Source organism: Lepidochelys kempii, chromosome 5 (genome assembly GCF_965140285.1).
Source record: "Lepidochelys kempii isolate rLepKem1 chromosome 5, rLepKem1.hap1, whole genome shotgun sequence".
Taxonomy (NCBI): domain Eukaryota; kingdom Metazoa; phylum Chordata; order Testudines; family Cheloniidae; genus Lepidochelys; species Lepidochelys kempii.
The window spans coordinates 78,106,499-78,120,424 of record NC_136384.1 but is presented as its reverse complement, the minus strand read 5'-3'; the positions used below and the strand labels follow the sequence as shown (position 1 = coordinate 78,120,424).

Here is a 13,926-nt window from a genome sequence, read left to right as displayed (position 1 = left end):
AGATCTATTGTTTTATTTAAAAAACACAGGCAGTTTATACAGTAGAAAATAGAACACATAAGTAATGATGGAATAACACTTTAAAGTTAACAGCTGGTATCTGAATACACTTTTATATTTTATAACAGAGTACCATACACAAAACAAATAGAGCATACTATAAAGTTTCATTTTATCCTATAATCATTATTAATTGTTTGGCTTCAACTACACAACTTTATAAAACCATTCATATAAAATTTCAGCTAAATCCCGATGTTTTATCTACAGAATGTAGATGAACAGGGGCAACAAAAGGACAGACTGCTTTTTGATGAAAACCTGTAGTCCATGCTTCACTGACACGAGGGTATTTTTGTCTATATCTTTTTATTCTAGGGCTCCTTTATTCATTGCTTTGACAAAGAGCTTGCCCCTTGAGGATTTCAAGGAAGCCATTTAGTGCTTGGCTTGGGTAGATGATTCCCACCCCCCAGCTCCACCAAATGTCATCTAGCTATGGTATTATGTCCAATACATCGTGCTGCAAACTATAGGGAGTCCACAGAGGAGTCTGCCATGGAAAGGCACTGTCAAAGAGATCTAGGGAAGGGCTGATTTTATATCTTTAGGCCTGACTGAATTGTTCAGGCCAAGATAACTCAAGTAACACACAGGTCAAGGCTGATAATGCCAGTAGAGGGTCAAAAGTTGGCTCATTTGTGCATCAGGGTGTCTTCTATCAGAGGTCCATGGGTTCCTTAGGCCATAGACATATTATTGAGGAAATCAGTCTGATTAATCAAATTGTTAAGCGCCTTGGCTGATTAACCAAATTGTTAATTTGACCTTGAGAAGTACAACCGAAGGCATTTTATGTAGGCATTGTGAAAAACTTTTGTGACTGTCTTGGGACTCTCTTTTGGTTGGCTGCTCCCATTCTGAATTGATCATGTTCTCTATAACTAGACAGAGAGATGCAGGATGGGCTTTTTATATTCAAGCTGAAGATAAATACTTGTTTGTTGTTTCATTTTCCCTTTGACCCATGGTAGAAGGAAGTTTCCTGGATCTCTTTCTCTTCTGGCCTGGATTCTGAGTTCTTCTTACTCTGAAGATGAGGATGAAAGGGAGGATTTCTGGCTTCTATACATTTCCTATTTTCTGAGTGTCATATCTTCTCTCCAGGAAGAGACTGAGACCACCTTAGAGACCTTTTGTGTTTACTCTTAGCCTTTGAGCTTTCCCATTTGCTCTGATCAAGAGGAAACTGAAAACTGATCTGAATGTTCTGTTTTACTCCTGTTTTTGTGCTCTTCCTTAACACTGAACCATGGAGGGGCTTAGTCCAGTAGCAGAGTGTCTTTTCCCTGGGGTTGCTCTCTGCCAGGTGCTCCTTTTCTGGGGAGGGTCCTTGAAACAAGAAACAGAAGAGATGCTTCCTGAGCTGGTTCAGGCATCTGAGCTTCTGGCTGGCCAGGCTGAGCAGGAGGGATGGTGATCTGATTTCACATAGCCAGATCCCATCAGATTTGGCACAGTCTGGCTTGACAACATGCTAACAGTGGCGCCCATTCCAGGGAGGCAGATGAAGTGGCTGAAAAGAAAGGTGGTAGTATTAACCACTTTAGCGCTTCCATGGACGGAGATACAAGGGGGTTTCAGAGAAAGGCACTTATCTCCGGCTGATGTGAAGCACTGGTAAGTAAGTGGAAGTAAGCTGTGGTCAGCAGCAACTGGGAGGGTAGGGGGAAGGTGATGGGAAAGTGTCCAGTGTTATGCTGTAATGGCCTGATGTATCAGTCCAGGATTTGCAGCAAGTGTGGAAGGTGGCCATTCTGGAAGTCTATAGGGTCATGCTTGGCACAGCTGAGGGAGTTTGGGAGGCAAAGGTGACTCTAAGCCTCCTTTTAGCCTCTTCCAATCCTGGGACCAACCAGGGGCTGCTCTAATTTATGCAGGATGGAACAGTCCCCTAGGGACCATTCTGCCAACCTAGGATCACTGGAGTGGAGGGCACTCCAGCTGTAATCCCTCCTGCTCCTGGAATAATTCCTATTATAGGCTTGGGAGAGATAGAGAAAAACCAGCATAGTAAGCTTTGTGCCAACAGGAACATACCCTTTAAGTTCTCTTGGCTGAGGATCTGGCCCTCTCAGATGGGGCTGGGGCCCTGCTGAAGTTGGAATCTTGAGAAATACTGGAGTCACTGAGTCTTCCAGTTAGCCTGGAGCTGGGGCTCCCTATGCCCATTCACGACAGTGATATCGCTGTGTGTTTCTGTGCCACTGGTTTGGGGGTGGGGGCAAAGCAAGGCCTGAACTCGTCCTCTTCCAGAATATGCACTGACTGCTATGTGTGGGCAACTAAGCATAGTGGGTAGTTGCTCCTATCAGTTCCAGTAGTGGGGCAAGCAGGTGGGCAGAAGTTGCTATTTCAAGCCAACGATGGATTATTCCACTGCCTGACTAGGCTGCAAGACAGCTCCACAAGAAGCTCACAGCATTTTGTCTCTATCAGAGATGGGGGAGAGGCAGTGTTGCACTCAGTGGAACAAACCCCTTTGGCCTGAAGAGACGGACTCCTACAGAGCACAGATTGATTTCCAGCTGGGACAAGCACAGAAACTAATCCGGAGTCAAGTTTAATGATTCTAAGGGCTTCCTAGGCTCTACAGCTCAAGGGAAGCCGGGGGTCTGGGAGGTGCCTGTTGCTGTTCTCAGGAAATAGTCTGAGCTAGATATTATTCCTAAGGGGGCAAACGTGCCTGCTGGCTGGCAGGTTTAGTCTTCCCTCCCCAATGAGACATCAAAGGTAAAATCTAACAAAGGTACGGTGAGTCTTGATAAAAGAGAATTCTACTGAAACAGAGAACTGATGGTTGTGATTTATACTCTCCATTTCTATTTCAGTTTGTTTTTAGTGAAAATATAACAATCGAGATGAGTATCTAAATAAGAGTGAATTTTCAATACTGAATGACAGCATATGAAAAGTGTGACAAGATATAACATTTTTCTCTTTTGAATTCACTGCTTTGGAAGGTGTTTCTCACTGTGGGTGGGGAGTGAGGAAAGAAAGAAATGTAAGCAGCTGGATCTACTGCACCGCTTAGCAACCTAATTCTTGATCATCATGTTCAAGTTACCAGGAATCGGGCAGGAGCCACACAAACTCATCTGGACGGGGTCAGACACTAGTCAGGTCATCATGAATCAAGACACGGTCAGGATACTAGTAATCAGGCATATCAGAGTCTGAAGCATTGGACGAGGTGTCTGTGCAGCAACCAGATAGAGCATAATTGTGCAGACAGCTTCCTATTTAAACCCAAAGAGAGGCACAGGAAGCCCTGACTAATTAGAGATCCTGGTGTTCCTTCAGTCAGGGCCCGGAAGAGGCCTCACTGATGTTGCTTTTGGTTTCGTGATCTCTCCGTTTGGTCAGCAAGTAGAGATTAACTGGGTGTGAGCAGGGAGAGGTCAGTTGACTAGCAATCTTACAGGTTCAAGACCCATGGGGTCATTACAGTGTGTGTGTAAAATGTAAACTATCACTAACTGAGATGTTTCAATAACACATGTATACACGTTTGCATATATGTTCACAAAAACAAAATACCTCAAATGAACTGAAGTGTTCTGTAATGATAAAGGAGGCAAGTTGCTACTGTAAAGTCTTTTTGTTATATATACAAAATCCTATGCAGCAGATACACATGTACTTAAAACAAAGGAAGAATAAATATTAAATAAAACATTTTGACCCTGATTCTCAAAACATTGGGTTTGTAATTGACCACATAAATCATGTGACCCATGTCTGAATGTGTAAATGGGATATAGCGTGCACTAAAAGCTGGATTTTCAAGGTTCATTTTTGGTCTAATATTACCACTGATCTCAATGGGAGCCAAGTTAGGCCAATACTGAGTGCTTTTGAAAATTCACCCTAAGGGAACATTCAACCACAATAACTGCTTACACAATGTAGACATGCTATCGCACACCTAACATTTTGAAAATCAGGCCCTTATAGCTAATTCATTTGCTATGAGCCATAGTGATGCACTCAAACTTGGTCATATGCAGAAAAAAACCAGAACATAGTATTCTGGAAATATTGTATTTCCAAGACCCAAAGACTTTCCAACTACTATTTTCGTTATTCCTCAAAACGTCAACACGCAACACTGTAATTGCAAATAACCATTTTAATGCATCTAAATGTATGCTAAGTGAATAGAAAAATAAGATTAGAAATCATATGATCCTTAGGCTTTTAAGGGAACAAGTGTAAGGTGATTACTTACACACACATAAATACATAGATATCATCACTCAAACCCACGCCCACATAAGAACAGCGAACTCTCACCAAGATTAGTAGAAGAGCTAAGCAGTTAAAGATGAAGGAGCAGCTTGATTAGAGTTTGTAAGAGTATGGTGGTGGATGGAGAAAGAAGGGGAAAGTGTTAATTGACTAATTTTAATGTAGAGGAAGCAGAGACCTAGTTAATAAACTGAAGACAAGGGAGAGACTTGTTTTGAGAACATTCCCCGTGTAGCCACTATCCCACCCTTATGAATTAGACACTTACTCCTTTAGTTGTTTAGTTAACTTCACAACCTGAGATGCCAATGACATGCATGTCTCCACAACCACTAAGTAACGGGAACACATGGTGTGTCCATGTCGTTCAGCACTTTGTGAGGGTTTCTCTCCAGCACGGTTTTGCATAGTGACATTTGCTCCATATTCAACCAATGTCTGCAAAGATGTAGAAAGAACACGACTAGCTGTAAGTGTCTTTAAAACCTCTGCTATAAACTAAGGCAAAGGTTTTCAAGTCAATGGGAACTGCTGGGTGTTCCTATTAAGGTTCCTAAAACTGAATTTAGAACCCTGATTTTAGGCACTCCGTTTTGAAAATCTTGGTCTAAATTATTTTTAAAAATCATCCATACAGATAACTCTTCAGTAAGTCAGAGCTCTAACTTCACAATCAAAGTTAACAATGGGGAACAGGAATAATTTAGAATACTGAACTATCCCTTAAGATGATTATAGAGACCAGATGATACATTTCCCCCTTTTTGCTTTTCCTGTCCCACAGTTAATTTGATTTTACACCTTTTGTTACTTTGTGTAATGTAACTTTTATAATGGGTTTTAAATATACAGTATACACTGGGGTTGAGACTAGTGAATGTAAAGAGAGTTTACATTTGGATACCTGCCAAATTTTGCTTGTGATAATCAGGGGTGAAAGTAAGATAAAATACTTACCGGTACGGGGACCTGGCTCTGGATCCCCGGAAAGGGTGGGGCCTTGGGATCAGCCTCCCACAGCCAGCCCATGCTGGTCAGGGCTCTGGCAGTGATTTAAAAGGCCCGGGGCTCCAGCTGCTGCTGCGGTAGGAGCCGGGAACCCCAGGCACTTTTCAATAGTCGGGCCCCGGGGCAGCTGCCCCTTTTGGCCCCCCCCTTCGGCGGTGGCCAGGGAGGGGAGTCGGGGGGTGCATGGAAAAAGGGGCACACTGTACTGGCCCGTACCAGCCTACTTTCACTTCTGGTAATAATACAATAAGCCTTTTTCAAATGCACTTGTACAAAATCTACCTTTTTCTGTGAGTGACCAACTAGCCTGATTTTAAGAATGCCTTACTATGAAATTACCGATCCAAGCTTTTCAGCTCAGCTGGGTTTTCACTGGCACAGGGAATCCCTGGGAATAATAAGGTCAGTGCAGCTAGCTTTCTGTCCTGGTCCCTTGGCATAGGAGCATGTTGTAGATGGAAGATGTGGCAGACTCAGAGGGGTGACAGACACACTCGAAGAACTCTAGTAGATGGGAGTGGCACAACTTTCCTTTACAGAAGCTGTGCTTTTTTAAAAAAAGAATCTAATTATTATTTCAAATAAATGTTCCTGGTACTGATATAAAGCTTACTGGTCTGTAATTGCCAGGTTTTCCCCTACTGGTTTATCTATCAAAGAAAAAATTATTTTCAAAAATTCAGGACAATTTATTCAAGTTACCTCTTCAGAAGGGAAACGGGACTAGTCTTGCGTTCCATTTAACTTCATTTCCCAGAATGGACTGGAATTGTTACCATTCCACGCAAAATCATTTGCTAAACACTGCTCTTTCACAATTTATCGCACAGCTCTAAGGGACACTGTCAAAGTTGGTAGCCTTAAACATTGACCTACCATGACAGTGCTCCCATCTGGTAGGTCCTACACCTTTCGCATTCCTTCCATCTATTTCTTTTCCAACTGATCGTTGCAACTATCTGAAAAATAACAAAAAAAACACTAAGATAGGGATTGCGCATATGCGCTGATTCGTTTAATGTGACTCTCACAATAAACTGGGAAGGGTCCACTCCTGACGTCTTTCAAAGCAGGACAGCATCTCACTAACAAGGAAATTCAGGAATCAAAGTTTTGTAATGGTCATGTCTCCAAATCTGTTTGATCGATTTCTTACCTCAACGTCTGCTGGTTCAATTTTCTCCTATTGTGCTTACTACTTACAGATGCCTGAAATGACTTTCCTGAAATTAGCACTCCTTGTCTATGACTCTCAAAAAAATATTACTACTGGTCAGATACATTTTCTCTGTTTCTCTCTTCCTCTTGCCCCTGTATCTTCTTTTTCCCATCTCGGCTTCTGGGTTTGTGTCTTCCATCCATGTAGCTGATCTTCTCTTTTCCTCTTCTCTCTATTCTCCTTCCTTTCTGACCAGTATCTTTCTCAGATACTCTCCTTTTCCACACAATCCATTTGCCATCCATTTAGACTAATTCTTTCCCCATCCATTATTCATCCTGTCAACAATTTTGGCTGCCTAACACAAGAAGTGCTAGCAGCACTGAACACTAGAAACCATTTTTGTGCACAATGCTTCTGATGATTCCCAGGGATTAAGACTGTGCAATGCTGGACTGGGCAGCTAGCTCTGCGTGCAGTTGTTCATCACAGTGCACCATCGCTGTTTATGGTTTTTCCCCCCTTCTGGATAGTTGCAATGGTTTACTCGAAAGAGAAATAGATGGCAAGCATCAGAAAGGTAAGAGCTTTCAAAGGAGGTCAATGCCAGAGTATGCCTATCAATCCTGACAGAGTCCCTTTCAGCTCTTTAGAAGTTCATTAACTCATTAAGGGGGTAGTCTCATCTTAATGCACATGGAGTCATGTTATCTTTCTGTGTATCAATTAAAAAAAAACCTCTCTACAAATTCAGTCCTTAATTCTTGTCTCATTACAACATAATTACTGTGGATTTACATGAGTATAACAGAGTGGAGTTTAGCACTTAAGGTACATACGTTTTTAGAAGTTTCACTTTGTGGCCTACTTGTTCAAGCTTTTTTATGGTTTTAGTATCTTTTTATTATAAGGATTTATTTTTTATCGATACAGTTCTCCATTTTGATATTAAGGATTTTTAATCAGCAGATTTTTAAATTTAAAGGAGTGCTCTGAAATATGTGTAGTTAGTACTCTACCTGTATACATCCTAAATAGCCATGCTGGGCAGCTATGTGCACTGCACTGTTACCATCCTGGTCAACTTCATCCAAAGAAATCCCTTGTTCTTGCATAAACTGGAGAAGCCAGAGAAGTATTTTCTCCTAAGGAAAAAGATTAAGAAAGAAATAAAGCAAAAGCAAAATTTATTAGAGATGGCGCTGGTAACACTAACTATTATTAAAGTTGCTTGACACTTCTCTTAAGACCCTGTTTTCAGTTCAGGTATCCCCCTTAAAATTCTTCCTTGGAACAATCTCTGGGGATGCCTGCCGTGTTGGCCAACAATGGTGAAGGAACATCATTTTGCTGGGTAGTGCCCTTAAGTTTTAATTATCAGAAAACAAAAGTACAATAAGTATTTTAGAGAGACGCTTATGTAGGATTAAAAACAACTATAGTTTAGAAATGTTTTTATATAAACTTCTCTGGTGAATATTAAGGTCCAAAGTTTTGAAGCTATCCTCAAATTCTGTGCCTCCAATTAGTATGGTGCAAATTATGCCATTTAGTCACCTATCATCTGATTGTACCTAAAAACCAAGTAGGTGGATGACTAAACGTTATCGTTTGTACCAGTAGTCGACTGCAAACACAAAATTAGAGGCCAGGTTCAAACCCATTTAAAAGTTTGCCCCTAGATTTTAGTTCTAGGCAACTTACTATTAATATTTTTAAACATTAAAATAACTTCTCTCTCTCAAATGACTACTCTTCAATAGGTATACCCCCAAATGGCATCTGTAGATAAATTAAATGAATGTTTGAGTAATACAGATGAAAAATGAATTCTTGAACGTCAAAAGGCTGTTTCAGTGTACAAGAAATCATTTAGTGTATTTTGAAGATGAAGATTCTTGGAAATGCACAGAAAATAGAGATGTTCTTCAACTAAATTAATTCAAAGAAAATGGAGGATAACAGGCAAACTCCATAAGATTTGGGTAATCACATCTGTGATTCACATCTGCAATAGACTATAGATATTGATCAGTTATATCTCATATTTTCAAGGCTTGTGATTATCATCCACTTGCAGTCGTTATTAAGGTTAACCTACACTTGTAGAATGCTAGATCTAATGGTTTAAAAAAAACCAATAATCTAAGTTTCCCAAAACAAAAAGTTCTAAGCATGTCAGTTAAGATATGCATCCTTCCATGACATGCTGCTCCAGGTGAAGGAGGAGTGACTACGTGATTGTTGGGGTGAGTTTGTCTGTTGTGTGCATGCTTGATTTGAGTTCATAGTGTGGTCTGTTTTGGGGGCTGTGCTGAACCTAGAAGCCTGCCAGGCAAGGCTGAGAGCTTACTAATGAGGTTATAGCCTGCTATCCTTTAATTCCTGATCCCTTTAGGATCCCTTGACAAGGGGGTGGGGCTAACACAGCAAGAACAAGGATTTAAAAAGCCTGCTCCCAAGTGACCAGAGCAGCTATTGAATGGGAGAGTTTCTTGAGGGAGATTAGAGAGGGAGTGTGAGAGCCAAAAACACCTAACAAACATACTGTAAACTTAGGCCAATAAACTCCCCTCAAAAAACAAAGACCAAATAAAACAAGTAAAAATAATGCAAGCAGAAGTCCAGCAGCAGAGTGTGGGCTATCCAGTTTATTGCACTGAGTGAAGCATGTATGATTACCTGCCTTGTGGGCAGCTGGTGTATGTGTGCATTAGGTGCAAGCAACTCATGGTCCACAGTGACCAAGTACAGGCTCTTAAGACCAGAGTGACTGAAATGGGGGGAGCTAAGGGAGACAAAGAGATACAAAAGACAAGACTTTCAGGGACACAGAGTGATCCCAGCCCCAGTCTGACAGCTTCAGTGCTGCTGAGGAGGATGAAAGTCTCAGGGAAGGAGAACATCGAGCTGGAGAGGAGGGAAACAATTGCATAGTTGCGACTCTTCTTCCAGATGATCTCATGCTATCCTCTTGTACTGAGGATTCCCCTCTGGGACAGAGGACTTCTGTTATTAGGAGACAGGTAATAGCAATGGAGGATTTGATGATTAGAAATAGAGATAGTTGGGTTTGTAATGATCAGGAGCAGTGCATGATGATTGTGTGCACGTTGAAAGGTCGTGGACCTCTTGAAACAGCTAGATAGATTTATGGACACTGCTAGGCAGGAGCTAGTGGTCTTGGTACATATAGGTACTAATGACATAGGGAAAAGTAGGAGAGAGGACCTGGGAGCTAAATTTAGGAAATAGATTAAAGTCCAGGTAGCATTCTCCATGGTAGCATTCTCTGAAATGCTTCCAGTTCCATGCATAGGGCCAGTTAGACAGGCAGAACTGCAGTATCTCAATGAGAGATCAGTGAGAGGGAAAAAAAGCAGTGGTGGCAAAATCAGCAACTGGTTCTGTGCTGTTCCCAGTTACACAGGATAAGATGAGGGCTGCTTGTGCACTCCCCCTCTGAAGGCCATCAGGCTTTGACTGGTCCCTGAAGAAATTTGGGGGAGAGTAACCTATCCACCAGAGGAATGAGAGGGGGTTAGCAGCCCATTAGTTCTTTTCCTCAAGAGACACCTCAGAACCCAAAGATGATGGGGGTCCTTTGGGGAGGGTTCACTGTAGGGCTTATTTGTGGAAAGAGGACCATATAGTAACAGAAGGCTGTGTAATCTAGTAGCGTATCTTCCCCCAAGCTCCCCACAAATCAGTATAATTGGCAGAAGCATACAAACACTGAACCTTTTAAGGTTATCCGTCACTAGATTTCTATGTCGATTAGTATAAGATAAGGTTAGTTTACAACGTGCTTTTAGATAAAGCTCAATAAAAATGGCTAGAGGTAGGCAGATGTTATTCAAGTTTCCCCACACCTTGCGCCATTGCTAACGAACGCATCTAATTCCTAAATTGTCACGCTTTTGCCAAATTATTTCAGGCTTGTAGTCTCCTGGAAAGGTCATGTAAACTGTACCAGATTGCTTGGTTGTTTTCTGATGTGGCCAAAAGTCCATTAGGACCATGATGAGATGACTAATCTCTTCTACCAGAGGTGAGAGAGTAACATACCAACCTAATGTGTCACTTAACCCTACCCACAGCCAATAATTTACATCTTGATGGCAGGAACTAGAAGGAGAAATAATTTTAAAACACCTTAATTAAAATATGCAGTTGTATGGGGCCTTAACATTCTGACTAATTAAGAAAGTTTGTGTTTAATAATTGAGAGGTTGCATTTAGTAATGAATGTAAGTTCTGTTGCAAAACATCTCACATGAAGAACAGTATAAAAGGGAATTCTTGTGCAAGCATTGAATCAGTCTCTTTTAAAAAGCAAAAACACTCATTTAAAATGGAACCATACCTGACCATAGCAACCTGCATAGTGAATAAGGCTTGGGTGATCTTTTGAGCAACTTAATTCAGCAATGGCTTCTGTTTCGCTCACCATCCACCGTACACACTCCAGTTGACCATTCTAAATAGAGAAAGAGAAGGATTAAAAAAATTCCAGTTGTTTTAGATTCCAAACCACATCTACTACATATGGAAATGCTAATGAGAATCATGTATGCATATTGATGTTCATGTAAATCATCCTAATTTGTTTGCAAGGTTGTGTTTATATCTACTTATAACATATTTGTTAACGCAAGTGGGCTGGCTTAATTATAACGTGATACTGATAACATTTTGCCTACTTAAAATTTACCCTGGAGATTTATATGAATAAATTATTCCTCCCTTTCCCTTCTAAATGCCTGTTGTATAGAGTTTTTGGCACAGAATGGCTGCTGAATGACACCACAGATGCGGCTGCATTTCAAGAGTAAATGAAGTGATATTTAAATATTCAAGCTGTACAGAATGGAACTCTGCTTGTGTTACTCATGAGATTAGTCCCAGCAATTTAGAAGTCAAATCAATCGGACTACTACTTGTGCGAATAGATAGAGTATGATTTGGCCACATATATTAAACTTTTACTGTCACACAGTTAAAGGGATACTCTCTAGATTAGGAGATACAAAATTTGACCTGCCTTTACCTGATAAGATACATTTCTTATTTATCTTTTTGTAAAACCTTTGTAATGCTCTATCTAAAAAGTTTCAAGTTACTTTACTCACTTTCTTATATTTCTCTCAATTTAATTAAAAATAATTAAAGCTGTGAAAATATTGTAATATATACTTTTAATCAGTCCTTTAAAAGAAATCTTACATCTCAGATCCTGGCTCTAATGCAGCCAAATTTAAAACCATCTTGATAAAACAGTACCTTTTTTACCACCCCTCAAATAAAATCTTCTATTTTGAGACTTTTTAAATCAAAGAAATGGATTAATAAATGATAGTGTTTGCTAAACAACTAAAGTCATCAAGGGAACCCTTTATAATTTGCAGGGGGTTTTCACATAAGTTAAAACAAACTATCAGTATGGCAGTGTGACTTGCTTGATACAGCACTTACTCCAGTTCAACTCTCCAGCTCATGAAAGAATCAGAATGAGGTCTTAAATTACCTGGCTTGGTTGGAATTCACTCAGTCCTTAATGGAGAATGATGTGCATCACACAAACATCAACTTCTGAAGCATGTGGCAGTGGTCATTGTCAGAGACAATTAGAATAACCTGGTATGGGAAGTCCTGCTCCTATACACAGACATTGGGTCTGCACACTGGTGTAAATCAGAATATACTCCATTGGAGTTATACTGTTATATAACTCCATTGGAGTCATACTGGTGTAAAACAAGTGCAAGGAGAATAAAACCCATAATAAATTATATTGGTGCCTAAAGAGTTGCAGGGATGGGGATTAAAGACTGTCAAATTTAGTTATGCCAGAACAATTTTACAACTTGAAGGACAACACAAGCACAACACATTATAATTAATGGAACTTGTGCCTGAGTCTCCTACATGATACAGTACCCATGCCTTCATAGTATAATAAATATGTATAGTGCTTTTTATCTCAAAGGATGCCCACACGTTTTATAAACAAAAGGAATGGCTTCATCAACTATTGAAAAAACAGCCACGCACTCTGGGAAGGAAGACAATGAAGTTAGCAGAGTATAGCAACGCTATCTGACAGGTTAGGATAAGTAGTAAAGAAAAATACTACACTCAACTGAAACTGCAAGAGGACTTTAGGGAGACAGAATGTGGATATCCAGACTTGAATTTGGCCAGGACAGTCATTCTAAGGCTATGTCTATACCGTGTGCCTTACAATGGCACGACTGTGCCACTGGAGCCATGCCTTTGCAATGTACGCAGCGTAGCTGCTCTTTGTCGCTGGGAGAGAGCTTTCCTGGTGACAAAATGACACCACCTCCAACGAGGGGCAGTAGCTTCATCACTGGGAGAGCACTTTCCTCCGATGAAGTGCTGTCCACACAGGCACTTTTTGTTGTTGAAACTCTTGTTGGTTGGAGGGGGGTGGTTTTTATACCCCTGAGTGACAAAAGTTTTAATGACAAAAGCGCAGTGTAGACACAGCCTAAGATTCCTATAACTCTGAAAAGCAATTTACTTGCCAAGAGAAGTTAGACATCGATTTCATTCCTTATTTGAAAGACAGCAGTTTAGTTTTACTGTCAAACTTCCTGCACACCATTGGATTTTACTACAGCACAACAGCACTATAAAGTTTCATGTTTTACTGTAAAATACATTTTCCCATAAGCTTTAACTTTTTCCCAGGTGACATTCATTTTTCTAGTGCTCTGCAAGAGGTCCATTTTAACTTTGGTCTGGTACTCCAAACTGCTCTTGATATCGAAGAAGTTGCAGCTTCAGATGTGGCACATTGAAAAAAGCAGCATTAGAAACTACCAAAAGTGCTGTCATGCTTTACCAACACATATTTCCCATACTTGTCTTTAATATATACTCATCTGAGTGAAAAACAAGACATAGTTATAGCCAGTAAAGGAATACTAGTCTGAATCTGAGTTAATATGAATAAAAGTTCCTTGAAATAGAACAGCTGATTTTTCTTAATACCAGTTAACTAAGCTAAAGTTAGGTTAATGTGTATGTGAATAAAACAACAACAATCCATTAAATGATACAGTGGTTTATGGCTGACATTAACTCTATAAAAGAAACACATTTTTATTTACTTATGTGACATCACTTAATGACAGAAATACCCCCTTTTTGCTTTAATTTAGCAAAAGGATTGAAAACAACATCATCCTGGTCTAAGCATTATTTATAGCCATCACAGATTATTTAAGCCCAAATCACCTTTATTGCTAACCCAGCTGGAGTTAGTTGTTCATTGTTCCGCTCATTCAAACAGTCTTCTCCCATCAAAGAAGTGAGATGTTGCAAGCACTCTGCGTGTCCCCGTGATGCTGCTATGTGTAACAGATTGTTCTCCCTTTCATCATGAATTTTGTCCAGATTGTCTGCTGCTAGGTGTGGCT

General features: G+C 40.3%; 1 protein-coding gene across 3 annotated transcripts in view; it reads right to left on the bottom strand.

Moving 5' to 3' along the window:
• SNCAIP (synuclein alpha interacting protein) overlaps window positions 1-13,926 on the bottom strand; it is a 101,534-nt gene that overhangs the window by 19,529 nt on the left and 68,079 nt on the right. For 2 of the 3 annotated variants that reach the window (XM_073344812.2, XM_073344813.2), the window contains exons 5-8: window positions 13,745-13,924; window positions 10,845-10,958; window positions 7,498-7,623; window positions 4,580-4,749 (exon numbers count right to left, since the gene is read on the bottom strand). In XM_073344812.2, coding sequence (XP_073200913.2) covers window positions 4,580-4,749; window positions 7,498-7,623; window positions 10,845-10,958; window positions 13,745-13,924 — 590 coding nt within the window. Of the gene's footprint in view, window positions 1-4,579; window positions 4,750-6,195; window positions 6,279-7,497; window positions 7,624-10,844; window positions 10,959-13,744; window positions 13,925-13,926 lie in introns of all 3 variants that reach the window. The other variant, XM_078852854.1, reaches the window with a different exon arrangement.